The following is a 14,655-nucleotide window of genomic DNA, read 5'->3' as shown; positions in this document are numbered from 1 at the left end:
GGGGCACATATGTAAGACAAGCACAGTGTGTTTCTGTATAGTGCTTGCGTTTGGTTGTGTCTGTGATAGAGTGACTGTGTCTCAGCACAGGAATTTCAGAAATCCGGGTGATGGAGCCCACCTGTCACTCATAGTGTGTTACCACCTTTTCTGACAAGGATTAGTCTTCCTTCAATCACTAAGAGGAAAAGTCTCAAAATTCAAGTGGTTAGTAGAGGGCGTGCAAGAGTGAAGCAGTTTTAGCTGAAATAAGATCAGTGAAAAATTCCACCTTTTTAGAGGAAGCAGAAAGCTGGAGGACTGTTTAGTAGCTAAAATGGTGGAAGCGGGTGCCCTTGAGTTTAGGCTGGGACTGAGGATGGAGTGGGGAAGAGGCAGCAGAAGCAAACAGATCAGAAGATGGTCATGGTTTTGACCATCCTCCTCTTGTCTCTGTTGACCTTCATGTCCGCAGTGAGAAGTAGAAGCTGCTCACCTAAGTGGAGTTTGTCATAGAAATTCCTGGAGGAGAGTAGGTTCACTTGACACAGTTGGGGAATAGGTCATGATTTAAATCAATGCCTTCATATGAAGGTAGCCTAATATTCACAGGACAGAGACGTTTAGGTGTGTGACAAGGAAATAGACTACCTCGCTTTAAGTCATAAATCATATATCTCATGAGGATTAACCTTGATTGTCCTCCCAGAATAGTTAATATAGGGTTAACCACAAATTGTATAACAATATATTCACTTTTTGTGTTCATTTTGTAAACGCGTTGCCCCTGCTTTGATTTCTGTTGCCTCTCTTTTACTGGAGTTCTCTCCACAGCCAATGTATAAGTTACACAACAAAATCAGGAGTATTACAATGTGTGGGTAAAATAAAATATCACCTTAATGTTATGAGATCCAAAAATTAAGCCTTATAAATGTGGCACCCGGCCACTAAGGAGTTTTCACCCTCTTTTTGGCATCTTGAACTCCTGGTCCTGGCCTTTGTTTGATGTCACCTGTTACAAGTTGTTCAGCTCCAGCTTAAATTCAGTTGGCAGGGCATCTGGCCATAGCAGATGAGCTTTTCACAGAGTACTGTGCGTTCTGGGAACAACTAGAAAAGCTGGGTGAAACAGTTAATTAAATCAGTTTAATATGTGCATCAGAGTATTTCAAGAGCATCAAAGAAAAGTCTAGAGTTCAGGGGCTAAGATAGGAGCAGAAAGAAACCACAGAGAGATTTGCCTAATGTTTCCTATTGATTTTTTCTTGGCAACATTTGATGATTTACAGAATATGACAAAGAGTCTGAAAACCTGGTCAGAACTTTGATCAGTATCATGGAACTGAAAGAAAGAGAAAAAACAAAAAATACAAACTGGAACTGGAATTGGGTACCAAGGAAGATGTTAGTTAAGCAGAGAATCAGACCATGATAACGAATCATTCTAAGGTCAATTGGGTATGAATGTGCAGGGGTGGTGGAAAAGGGGATTTACCATATATAGTATCTAAAAAGTTCTAGGTAGATGTAGATGTAAATTTGACAGGTGCAACAATGAAGTGTATAGCATCTGAGAAAGAATGATCTTTGAACAAAAACTTCTTTTTTAAATTTTTTAAAATGGCTTTATTTTTAGAGAGAGCAAGCGAGCACGAGCAGGGGAGGGGCAGAGAGAGGGACACAGAGGATCTGAAGCAGGCTCTGCGCTGACAGCAGAGAGCCTGATGCAGGGCTCAAACTCCAAAGAAAGCAAGATCGTGACCTGAGTGGAAGTCGGATGCTCGGCCAACTGAGTCACCCAGGTGCCACAGCGAGCAAAAATTTAAGTTGGATATGCAAGTACTGAGTGTAGGGAAAGGTTGATGGATTTGATTGTGTTAAAGTTGAAAACTTTGCCTTATCAAAGGATACTATTAAGAGATTAACACTGTAAGCCACAAAGTTGGAAAAGATGTTGGCAATGCCTTAAAAAAAAAGACTTATAGGCAGAATATAAAAATAATTCTTACGTCCAAAGAAGCAAGGACAGATGGATAATCCAGTATAAAAGGGGGCAGAACACTTAAGCAGGCTATTCCCAAAAGAAGGTATTCTAAGACCAGTAAACATAAAAAGTTGCTTCACTTCTTAAGTCATCAGAGAAATGCAAATTAAAACCACAAAGAGAGATACACTTGTGCTTCTGGGCAAGATGGAATAGCAGCTGAATTTACCCACCTGCTTGAAAGCACCAAAACTCCAACAAAATATATGAAACAACAACTTTCTTGTCCCTGGACATCAGAAAACAGAGGATAACAATTCATGACAGACTTGGAACAAAGGAGATGAGCTCTGTGATGGTCCCATTTGCTTCTTTGAGTGAGTTTCCAAGTATGGGACAGGGAGGGGGAGCTGGGCATGATCTGGTAGGCTCTTTTGAATTGAGGGATCTGAGCTGAGAATCCAAGGAGAACAAGGTAGCTGGAGTTTGCAGAACTGAGTGCCAAAAAGGAAAGAACTGTAGCGCGAGAACCCCAGAAACTTCTAGAGGGGCTTCTTATAGTCTTCAGCAGTGGGAATAATTAGCCCTGGATTACATACTGTTCCAGTTCTGTCAAACAAATCCTTTTTAAAAAATTGTTTTTGAGAGAGAGAGTGTGTGAGCGGTAGAGGGGCAGATAGGGGAAGAGAGAATTCAAGTGTGTTCCATCCCATGAAGCGTGAAATCATGACCTGAGCTGAAATCAAGAGCCACTTAACTAACTGAGCCACCCGGACACCCCTGCCAAATAAGTCTTGAAAGCAAGATCCAAGGGCACCTGGGTCACTCAATTAGTTAAGTGGCTTTTGATTGTGGATCAGATATGATCTCATGGTTCATGGGATTGAGCCTCATGTGGGGCTCCTCGCTGACAGTGCAGGGCTTGCTTGGGATTCTCTCTTTCCCTTTCTCTCCGTCCCTCCCTGGTTCACACGTGTACTCTAGTTCTCTCTTTCAAAATGAATCAACTTAAAAAAAAAAAAAAAGCAAGATCCAAAAAGATCAAAATGTTTGCAAGTAATTTAACTGCATCCCAAATCAAAGCTCAAGAAGATAGGAATAATAATGTATTCAGCTCCAAGCAGAGTAAGTTTACAATGTTTACAATGTCCGATACACCACTAAAGATTAGAGGACATGTAAAAAGGCAAGAATATCTAACTCATAATGATGAAACAAATCAATCAAAACTGATACAAATGTTAGACAAAGATATTAAAAGTGACAGCTTTATTAGTATGTTCCAAAAGGTAAGTAGGGATGCAGAAAAGATAAAGTTCCATGTGTGTATATTGGACATCTCCAAATGGAGGAAGGGAAACAGAAAAAATCCTGGCATAATAACAGCCAAGAGGTTTCTGAATTGATGAAAAGAAATCTATAGATTTAAACTCAAGCTTAATTGTGAACACAAGCACACACTACAAAGAAAACTATACCAGGTTAGTCAAATTGGTTGTAACCAGTGATAAATTCAAAGATCATCCATAAAGTCATATTATGCACGGGAGAATAAATGGAAACATGATGAGAGGCTTCTCCATGCAAATGAGAAAAGAGTGGACCAACAGCTGTAAAATACTGAAAGAAAAAAAAATCAACATATAAATCTTTATCCAGTGAAAATATCTTTTAAAAGTGAATGCAAAATGAAGATGTTTTCAGACATTCAGAATCAGAAAGATTTCATCACCAGCAGACTGTCAATACAAGAAATGTTAAAGGAAGTGCTTCAGGCAGAAGGAAGATGATACCAGATGGAAATCTAGATCTACACAAAAAAAAATGTGACTGTTGAAATGTTAACTGTATGGAACTAGACAAAACAGGCGTATCAGCCATCCATCAGAAGGCAGCATGATAAGAACAGAGACCTTGAAATCCTACATGAGCTGCTTCTGTTGATTAGTAGCTATGTTACTGCTTTACTTTTCTGAACATCAGTTTCTTTGTATACCAAATGGGGAAAACAGTAGGTACTATGTCTTTAGTTTCTGAGCAAGGAATAATGTAAAGAGACAAAAATACTTAAAATATAATACTGTAAAAATGGCCACAAATTCTTCCCCTCCATGCATCCAGGCCCTTTTAGTGTCTTGGTGCACTTTTTATCAAGGGTAGAATTCGTTTCTCCTTTTGGATTAGTATGTGACTTGTTTTGGCCATTGTATCATTAGCAAGAGGTTTGACAAGTTCACAGACACTGGGACTTACCCCCTTTCTGTTATTCAGAAACCTCTGACCACCCTGTCATGAACAAGCCAAGGCTAGCCTACTGAATGATAGGCATATGCCCATACCCAAGCTATCAGCTGGGTAATCATCACATATACGAGAGAAGCCATTGATCACAAGGGACCACAAACAGGGTAACCAGCTGAGGTAATCCAAAAGCCAACACACACAGTTGGAAGCTAAGAAGTTGTTGCTATTTTAAGCCACTGAATTTTGGGGTAGTTAGTTATACTGGAAAAGCAGATTGATACACGTTAGTTAGGGATTCACATACGCATGTCTCAATACATGAATAGACCAAATACACCAATATCAAGGACTTCTACGTGCTGCTGATTTAAAATAAAAGATTTTACTTGAAATTTATAAACAAAAGAACATAACTATTAAGTGCTCATCCACGGAGCTAATCTTCTCTGGTTCGTTTTCACTTTTTTTGTTTGTTTTCTTGCTGAAGATACCTTGGTAACCTCATGGCACTGTTTTGACATCATGGGGATGGAAGAACTGGTGAGGAAATCACGAATTGGTGGATTTCCCCCTTTTTTCAGTTTGTAGAGATAGTTCCTCAGACTTTGACATGACTTGGCATTAGAAAAACTTATACTCACACAATGAGATAGCAAGATCAATTGCACCAAAAGGCTAAAATTAAACTCAAAATATTAAATAAATGGTAAGGATATGGGACAGGGGAATCTTCTATCTAGCCATGGGGATTGTAAGTTGATAGAAACACTCAGAAAATCTATTTAGCGGTGACTTATAAACATAAGTATAAGAATACATTATTGGCGTGCCTTGGTGATTCAGTCAGTTGGGCCTATGACTCTTGCTTTGGGCTCAGGTCCTGATCCCACAGTCTTGGGATCAAGCCCCACGTTGGGCTCTGTGCTAAGCATGGTGGAGTCTGCTTAGGATTGTCTCTTTCTCCTTCTTTCTCTGCCCTGCCCCACTTGTGCATGCTCTCTTTCTCTATCAAATAAATTTTAAAAGAATACGTTATTATCCAGCATTTTTTCTTCTCATCGTATACATAAGTGAACCGAAAAACATATACAAAAGTTTTCAAACCTACATTATTATTATTCATCATAGACCCAAACTGCAAACCATCTAAATATACTTTAACAGCAGAGTGGTATGTTCCTAAAATGGCATACCACTTAGCAATGAAAAAATGTACCTAATAACATGAATAAGCCTCACTAACATAATGTTGAATTACAGAAGGTGGACCCAGAAGTACGTATTGTATGAATCTACTCAGGTAAAGATGATGTCCGTTTTTGAGAGGAGGTACTACTGGCTGCCATGGGCAATTAGTTTTTTGGCTCTGAGCACATTCTATTTCTTAACTTGCTCAAGAAAGGATGCTGTCTTTTGTCAAATGCTTTCTCTGCATCTATTGAGAGGATCATATGGTTCTTGTCCTTTCTTTTATTGATGTGATGAATCACTTTAATTTTTTTACAGATATTGAACCAGCCCTGCATCCCAGGTATAAATCCCACTTGGTCGTGGTGAATAATTTTTTTAATGTATTGTTGGAGTCAGTTGGCTAATATCTTCTTGAGGATTTTTGCATCCATGTTCATCAGGGAAATTTGTCTATAGTTCTCCTTTTTAGTGGGGTCTCTGTCTAGTTTTGGAATCAGGGTAGTGCTGGCTTCATAGAAAGAGTTTGGAAGTTTTCCTTCCATTTCTATTTTTTGGAACTGTTTCAAGAGAATAGGTGTTAACTCTTCCTTAAATGTTTCGTAGAATTCCCCCTGGAAAGCCATCTGGCCCTGGACTCTTGTTTTTTGGAAGATTTTTGATTACTGATTCGATTTCCTTATTGGTTATGGGTCTGTTCAAATTTTCTATTTCTTCCTGTTTCAGTTTTGGTAGTGTATATGTTTGTAGGAATTTTTCCATTTCTTCCAGATTGCCCATTTTGTTGGCATATAATTGCTCATAATATTCTCTTATCATTGTTTTTATTTCTGTTGTGTTGTTTGTGATATTTCTTAACCTTCTTAGTGATTACAAGAATTGTGTTAACTTTGCTGAAATTTATTAAGATGTATACACGTGATTTTTTTTACTTACCTATTTCAAAAGGTTATTTAAAAATTCAGCATTTGTGTGTCACTGTATTTATATAAATTTATGTATTCATGCTATAGATGTTAAACAGAATCAGCAGTGTGAATACGTCCAAGTTACATTAATAGAAAATCAAATTGCAAAATATATATTATTTTGTTTTTAGTAGAAACAAAACTAAGCAATGCTTATTACCTCATATTGCCTATAATTATTTACAAAATTTATAACTTAGTCTTTTTGGATTATGTAAGTAATTCATCTCCATTATTGAAAATTTGAAAGGGATCAGAATTATATACTGCTAGATACTTGCACTGAGTGATTATAGTGTTTAATGTGTCTATGTGTATGTCATACATGTTTCAAATTAGAATGTTCTTCAATAATATGTTGAATGTTTATAAAAGGTTTGATTATATGAATATGCCATAATTGATTTAACCAACTTCTAGAACGTTTTTGCAGATCGAGACTTTCAACAATGTTGCACGTCCATTTCCCTGTACTGTCACCAATACTGAGTAATATTATTTAAAAAAAGAAGACTAACGTTTTGACAGGCTGGCTTAAATTTTTGCTCATGTGCAAATAACAGACTCAATTTCATCTTGTTTAGAGAGGATAGACAGTAGACAGGACTGCCTACATTTTGGACATTACATCCACACAAGCATTATCTTCGTGACTCTTAGCCATTAACATGAATAAATGAGTTAATGATTACAAGGGAATGAGTCTTGAGGTGCTCCCCATGCCAGGAGTGATACTAAGCTTTTATGGTTATTTTATCTCAGTCTGCAGAGGCGTCTTTCATAGATGGAGCAAATATGAAATTAGATATAGGCAAAAGGCAAGTGCTGAGCTTTGAGAAGGTACATGAAGCTATAGTAATTTCATTTTTCTTGCCCTTTGTTTTCCAGGTGAACATAGGGTAGGCCAGCTAAGGTGAACACTGTGTTGATATGCATTTTACAGTATAAAACTACCTAAATGAGTTAATATTTTTTACTCTACTTAGATAAATATAGGTTCTTAAATAAGCAGCTCTCCCTGTTCACAGTTCCCATGTATAGGAATTTCAGCTAACAAGGATTGGTTAAATAACACCAGTCCCCCAACAACATGGTCCAAGGTTAAGATACTATGGTATGTTAACTGCCAATAATTACGAAAAGCAGAAATCCTCATTGCTCGTTCTTCACAAAAACCACTGGGTGAATAGCAAATGTGCATGATACCTCATGGACAGTCATATTATACCTTTTGAAGTCTCTCCATGTTTGGCCATCACACGTATGTTACTCAGTTTACACACAGGCAGCAAAGCATGTACTTTGCTACCTCCTTGTCCCTAGAGATGAACCCGTGTACCATTTTATAGATACACATAACTGAATGAGGGAATTTGTAATAAAGTTGGAAGCACAGAGAAGAAATGAAAATGGATCATGCCGGAAGTTAAATTTGAATCAAGTATAGAGGTACTTACAGAAGAGAATGCTCACTGGGAATGACGGCTCTATACCATTTGAGAATTTCTACATTTGCAGCCAGAGGGTTTTAGTGAAAATGAACTTACTGATAGAAATGAAAGCACTTGTTGTGGCAAAATGGATGAAAATGTCCCAGGGGAAATAAGGGAAATGTGACCAGCCCCTCAAAATAGCTTCACATTAAAGAAACTCTGAAAGAAATTTCAGGACATTAAGAGCTCAAAGGGTAAAATGTTGGAAGCTGATCCAAATGTTGAAAGGAGTATGGCGATTCTTGATGACCTAGAAAAGATGCTCACTCTGTATCTTAAGTTCTAAGATGAGAAGGCAAACACTAATCGAACTACCCCAATAAATTTTCAACCAGGTTTTCAGTATTTTGCATATTTTAAGTTACAGGGTACTGAATATTTTTTTAATGTTTGTTTATTTTTGAGAGGAAGACTGAGCACAAGCGGGGAAGGAGCAGAGAGCGGGAGATGCAGAATCTGAAGCAGGCTTCAGGCTCCGAGCTGAGCTGTCAGCACAAAGCCTGATATGGGGCTTGAACTCACGAACCATGAGATCGTGACCTGAGTAGAAGTTGGATGCTCAACCAGCTGAGCCACCCAGATGCCCCTGTGATGTACTAAATAGTTACAGTTTTTATCTCCTTGTACTTATATAACCAAGAGAAAAAGGGAGTTTAATGTTTTAACAAAGTTTTTAAAAAGTCTGAGGATAGGGGCGCCTGGGTGGCACAGTCGGTTGAGCGTCCGACTTCAACCAGGTCACGATCTCGCGGTCCAGGAGTTTGAGCCCCACGTCAGGCTCTGGGCTGATGGCTGATGGCTCAGAGCCTGGAGCCTGTTTCTGATTCTGTGTCTCCCTCTCTCTCTCTGCCCCTCCCCCGTTCATGCTCTGTCTCTGTCCCAAAAATAAATAAACGTTGAAAAAAAAAAATTAAAAAAAAAAAAAAGTCTGAGGATAATCATAAATTTTCCATTGATTTTTAAGATTGCACGGTAATTGTTAAGATTGCACACTACTGTGTGAAGCAAGGACCGACTGCCTCTCTTTCAACTTACGAGTGGGTGGATGTACCTGATTTTGTATAAGCTGTAAACTGAGGGAATAACATTTCATTGTTTCTTGGTAACCTTTTACAAACCTATGTAAGATATAAGGACATTGCTGACTTGTTTGTGATTTGAAGTGTTCAAATCCTTTCAATTTCTTTAGTGAGATAAAAACACGGGCCTATAAGGCACTCATTTTTCTTTTTAATTATGAAAGGGTATTGTAAACATTAACCTAGTAAAGAATTTTGTTTTTCTGTTAAAAAATCTAAAGAGATATTCATAGAAACGGGACAAATTTGATGACACCAGGGTCCACACTAGTTAAAAAACAAAACGAAACAAAACCAATAGCTGTATTTCCTCAGAATCTTTAAATAGAAGACAGAATATGAAAGCCCCTGACTTCAAGCATGCCAGGGATAAATATCAAGAGCACCGGAAGCCATGGGGTTTGCATTTCCTGGTCAATGATTGATAGACTAGAAGTTCTTTTGAAACTGTTGTCTCACCAAAGCAAAAGTGTCTGAGAGAGTCTAATGGTTGAGGTCTCATTGATCCTGCAGCTTTTCACCTGAATATTATTTAGGCCCATTACACGGTAGAAGCCATTAAACATCTGTGCCCTTCCTAGCCACTTGAGCTGTGCCAGTGAGTTGTTAGATTATTAGAGATACTTTCTGTGTATAAATGTCCTCTGGGTAATATACAGGGATGGAGGAGAAGAGGATAACCCCAGCAGTGATCATCAGCTACTGCTCTGTCTTTAAGCGAGAGTCTCAAAAACTCATCTTTTTTAAACTCTGATTTCTCGCCGTGGTCTTCTTTAATACGAAAACTGCAAATATAGCGTGAATGTTAAGGCCAAAAGCTTCAAAGATTAAATCACTCCTAAGGAGTTGCTTACCAATGTTGGTGTTGGTGTTCTCATGCAAGAAATTTAGATGGGTTGATGTTCCTAGAAGCTGCTATTGGGATAGTTTTTTTCTAGAAAAGCTCATTACAGGTATGTCACCTGTATGCTGCTGGTAAATGCTATATAGCTTTAAACCATCTTCTGGTGATCAGCATCTTTCATTTTATTTTTATTGAGTTAAAGTTTACATAACATGAAATGAACCATTTTAACCTGTAGGATTCAGTGGCATTTTGTACACACAATGTAGTGCAGGTATCACCTCTATCTAGTTGCAGAATACCTGCACTCCAGAATAAAACCCCATGCCCATCGAGCAGTCGCTCTGTGTTCCTTCCTCTCTCCAGCCCCCAGCAGCCACCAATGTGCTATCTATCTGTATGGATTTACCTATTCTGGACATTTCATATAAATGGAACTGTCTCATACATGGGCTCTTGTGAATAGCTTCTTCTATTTAGCATCATGTTTTCCAGGTTCACCCATCTTGTGTGTAACAGCACTCCATTCCTTTTTGTGTCTGAACATTATCCCATTGTATGTATGTGCCACGTTTTGTCCAGCCATCCACCAGTGGGCATTCGGATTGGCTCCACCTTTTGGCTCTTAATACTGCTATAAACACATGTGTACAAGGATTTGAACATTTGTGTACAGGTACCTGCTTTAAAATACTTTGAGTATATACCTCGGAATGGAATTGCTAGGACTTAGAGTAATTGTATGTTTAACTTTTGAGGGACACCAAACTGTTTTCCACTCAGCAGCGTTTATTTGCACCATGTGTGAAGAGAGGCCTCTTCTTCCCATTCCTGATACTTCCTCTAGTACACTGTCTGTGACTTTGTCTACCCCAGAAGAGGTAGAGCAGCTTACCTGATTGTTCTCCTTGTGAGTCTGCCTTGGGAATGCATGTCTTTTCTTTTCCTCTGTGCCAGTGTTTGTACTAAAGAGGCCTGTCCTAGTCTGATGCTGATAGGACTGGATAGATAAATACTGCTCTTCTAGTATTCCGTATTCCAGTTAGCATTTAATCTCCAAATTGGCCACTAGCTGAACAAATGTTGATGTGTGTCTTTTCATTTAGTTTTATTTTTCAAATAGTCTGGGACCTATGGTCAAGTTCAGCATGGTGCTTATTGGGGGTTCCTTTGCAGATGCCACAATTTAGGATATAACAGTTAATGATGCCAGAAGAATTTGAACTTTGTAGTTGAGGCCTGGATTTGGAGGTTTAAAATCTAAAAGCCACTCATTTTTAACAATGTCAGCTTGACAAAGTCATCTAGTATTTCAGCTCCAACTTTCCTATCAATACAGATGGGGAAATTTAGGGCACCTGGGTGGCTCAGTCAGTGGAGTGCCCCACTCTTGGTTTCAGCTCAGGTCATGATCTCACAGTTCATGAGTTCAAGCCCCACACTGGGCTCTGTGCTGTCACTGAGGGGCCTGCTTGGGATTCTCTCTCTCTCCTTGTCTCCCTCTCTCTCTGGCCCTCCTCTGTTCATTCCCTGTCTCTCTCTCTCTCTCAAATAAACTTTGAAAAAATTTTTAAAAATGGGGAAATCCTATTTACTTTTCTGGTGTAACAAATATACTGTAGGGCTCACTTTAATATCAAACCAAGTACACAATAAAATAAGATACAATATGAGAGTAATATTGTATATAACTCAAATTTTTGTTTCAGAAATTTTAACATAACCTTCTTATAGTAGTAAATGATTTTTTTAGAGTAAAATAATATATCTGAATTTTAAAAACTTGACCACACAATTCCCAGTAGGATGATTGCTAACAGGTGTATGGTGCAGGTAAGTTGGTAAGTGTCTAATCTTCAAGGGTAACTTTTCATGATAAGCATTCACCACCCAGCACCTGATGATGAAGCCAACGTGCCTGGCCCCTTCTCTGTCAAGGTCATTTTAAACTCTGGAGTTTAGGGAGTGATTTTTATTTTGAAGGAAAACATTTCGAGACAACTCTCTAACTATATAAAGTTTTGTGAATTTGTATGGCATTATCTCTAGATTACCAGAATATATCTCCAGTAAGAAATGCTCTCATCTTTTCAAATTATCTTAGGTAACATGTCACCTTGCCAAACTCTTCGACAGCATTGCAGATCTGCAGTTTGAAGATGAGGATGTGTCTACCCCCAGAGCAATTGGAATGTACAGCAAAGAAAAAGAATACGTCCCATTCCAAGCTGAATGCGAATGCGTAGGCCATGTAAGATATGATTATAAAGTTGTCTATACTACAGGAGTATTTTTGGGATAATTTTTTTTGAGAGAGGGCATGCACGAGCGAGAGCGGGAGAGAGGCAGAGAGAGTCGGGGGAGGGGGGGGCGGGGAAGAGAATCCTAAACAGGCTCCATGCCCAGCATGGAGATGACCTGGGGCGGTCCCACACCATGAGAGCATGACGTGAGCCAAAATCAAAGAGAGTCGATTACTTAACCCACTGGGCCACCCAGGCTCCCCTCAGGGTAATTTTTAAAGGTTGAATTGAACAAGAAAAGAAGTCAACTCCTGTCACATCAGTCCCTGGTTAGTTGCGTGCTCAGAGTTTCCTGTTTGCCCACGTCCAGTGTGACTGCTGTGCTGTGCCAAACTCTGCCATGCCTCCCAGTTTCTGCTCCTTTGGCTTCAGCACATCAGAGAGTCTCAGAAATGCTAGCAGTCGAGCTGGTCAGGAAGCATTGTCACAGATTGAATGAGTGGACGCCAGAATGAAAAGCCTGTTCAACCCAGTGACCGAGCCTCCTATAAAGCTTATTGGTTTCATCACAGAGAGTTTGAGGAAAGCAGCACCTTGGCAGTAAAGCGTGTTTTAAAGAGGCTTGTGGTTCAGGATTGTGATGTGAATGTTGTAAATGGCTGCTCATAAATAAAGTCGACTGAATCTACCAGGCCGATGTCCCATACTCCTAATTACCACGTGCACAGACAGTTAAGGTAGCATATTCTCTTTTTGCACAGCCAAATACCTGAAAAATATTCTTAATGGTTAAGTGCAAGAATGGCTCATTATGATTTATGAAAGCATTCTTGGCGTTTTCAGATGATGTAGAGAAATTGCATCTTTTTATGATGATGCTTGAGCAGATTGAGTTAATCCAGAGAGTCACAGAGACCATAGCCTCCATTACAGAACTGTTCAGGTTGAGGTAGGTTCCTTAAATTGTCCCTTGCTGAAATGTGATGGGAGCCTTTTTAAAAAAAAAAAAAAAAAAAAAAAAAACAGGGGTTTTCTTTATTCCCCTCTGTTCCTTTTTAATATTGTACCAAGAAATCCTGCCAAATGAAGGGGAAGCAGATGGTGGAATACTTTGATTAAAATGTATTTTTTGATCTCTTGGGGTCTTTAGGATATTATTACAGTGATTAGAAAAAGTCACCATAAACTATCTTGACAAAAGCGTGTTGCTGTCTGGTAACCTCCCCTGCAGACTGGTAAGCCGACTGGCGTAGTGCCCAGAAGGACGACAGTCCATTTGACGGATGTGGTTGTCACTAGCAGGAGCCCTTGGTATTGAAAGTTTTCACGGTGCTCTAATTTATTCTATATAAGCAAGTTAGGCTAGAGACTCGAGCATATACCACATTCAGTCTCTAATTGCCTTTGTTTTATAAAAAGATGCTCTTTACATCTTTCCCTCCCTGCGCTTTTATGATTGGTTCCTCCCAAATTAGAGTATTTGTATTTTGTTAGATTAGTGTTTATTGAATACCTACTATGTGCCAGATGCTGGGTTAAATTTCTGGGGATCCAGAAATGAACAAGACATGTTCACTGTCTTGGAGGAGCTCTTAGTTTTCCTGGAAGAAATGGGTAATTATAATGAATTATAATGAAGAAGTGGATAATGATAATGGGAAGTGGTAATTGTTTTCACAGAGGGTTGGGAAGAGGCTAATGAAATACCAGAAAGGGGAGGGTTTGAGCCACATCACATCAGTTTATTTCTCAAATCATGCTGAACGAAGTTGCCACTCTTGGCATTTTCATCTGAGCACGAGGCGATACATCACCTTATATGTATATTCAGTCTTCCCAGATGGACTGGAAAGTTCTTGAGAACAGGTGGCCATGTTGAGGACCTGGATCCCAGAGTACTCTGGGATATGCTCACATGCTGTCTGATTTACTGAAAGAACTAGTTGCTGGGTGACATCAAGAGTCGGGCTTAGTGACCCAGTTGGACTTAGTCATGGTGAGACTGGAGACCCTGATCTCAGGCAGGTGAACAGTGTCCCGTTACGTAGTCAGAGGCGAAGGCTCTCGGGATGTTGGGCCCGCTGCCAGCCAGTGCTTCCTTTTTCTTTCAGTAGAGAAGGCTGTCAGCTCATCAACTACCTATCACTCTTTCCAAGTCCTCTAGAGAAAGATACTCTAGGAATGAATGTTTCTGCCGTCTTCACAGAGGCAGACAAAGAAAACAGTTTTAACATTTTCACAATCTCATGTGGTCTTTGGAATTTATTTATTACAGTCATTTTTTATTGAGGTCGATTATTTGCAAATAGTATGTGTATTCTTTTTGTTAGATAACACCCATGGAAACACATGCGGGTAAATATAACAAAGCATATTTGAACATAATAGAAAACTGGGTAAAATATATTTGTGGGGGCAAAATAAACTTGGTTTTTTTTTAAAACAAAGATTAACTTTCACAAGTCAGCAGTTGTCCTCTCTCTTACAGTTTCCTGCTGTCTAATTTTTGACAAGTGTGAAGATGAGAGCCAGTAGGGAATATAATTAAGACACTTGCTGAAAATACTTTGTCTTAAGAGTAAGAAATAGGAGGATTTGAGAGAATTTTCAGTATATTTAAAAATTATCAA

At 39.0% G+C, this 14,655-nt stretch overlaps 1 protein-coding gene across 2 annotated transcripts in view; it reads left to right on the top strand.

The window, feature by feature from the left end:
• DNAH11 (dynein axonemal heavy chain 11) overlaps positions 1-14,655 on the top strand; it is a 352,527-nt gene that overhangs the window by 105,367 nt on the left and 232,505 nt on the right. For both annotated transcript variants that reach the window (XM_086694494.1, XM_086694493.1), the window contains one exon: positions 11,887-12,033. In XM_086694494.1, the coding sequence (XP_086550620.1) occupies positions 11,887-12,033 (147 nt within the window). The remainder of the gene's footprint in view (positions 1-11,886; positions 12,034-14,655) is intronic.

Source organism: Puma concolor, chromosome A2 (genome assembly GCF_028749965.1).
Source record: "Puma concolor isolate L17-30 chromosome A2, mPumCon1.1.hap2, whole genome shotgun sequence".
In the NCBI taxonomy this organism is placed as follows: domain Eukaryota; kingdom Metazoa; phylum Chordata; class Mammalia; order Carnivora; family Felidae; genus Puma; species Puma concolor.
The sequence above is the reverse complement of the archived record's forward strand: the minus strand, read 5'-3'. Positions and strand labels throughout refer to the sequence as shown.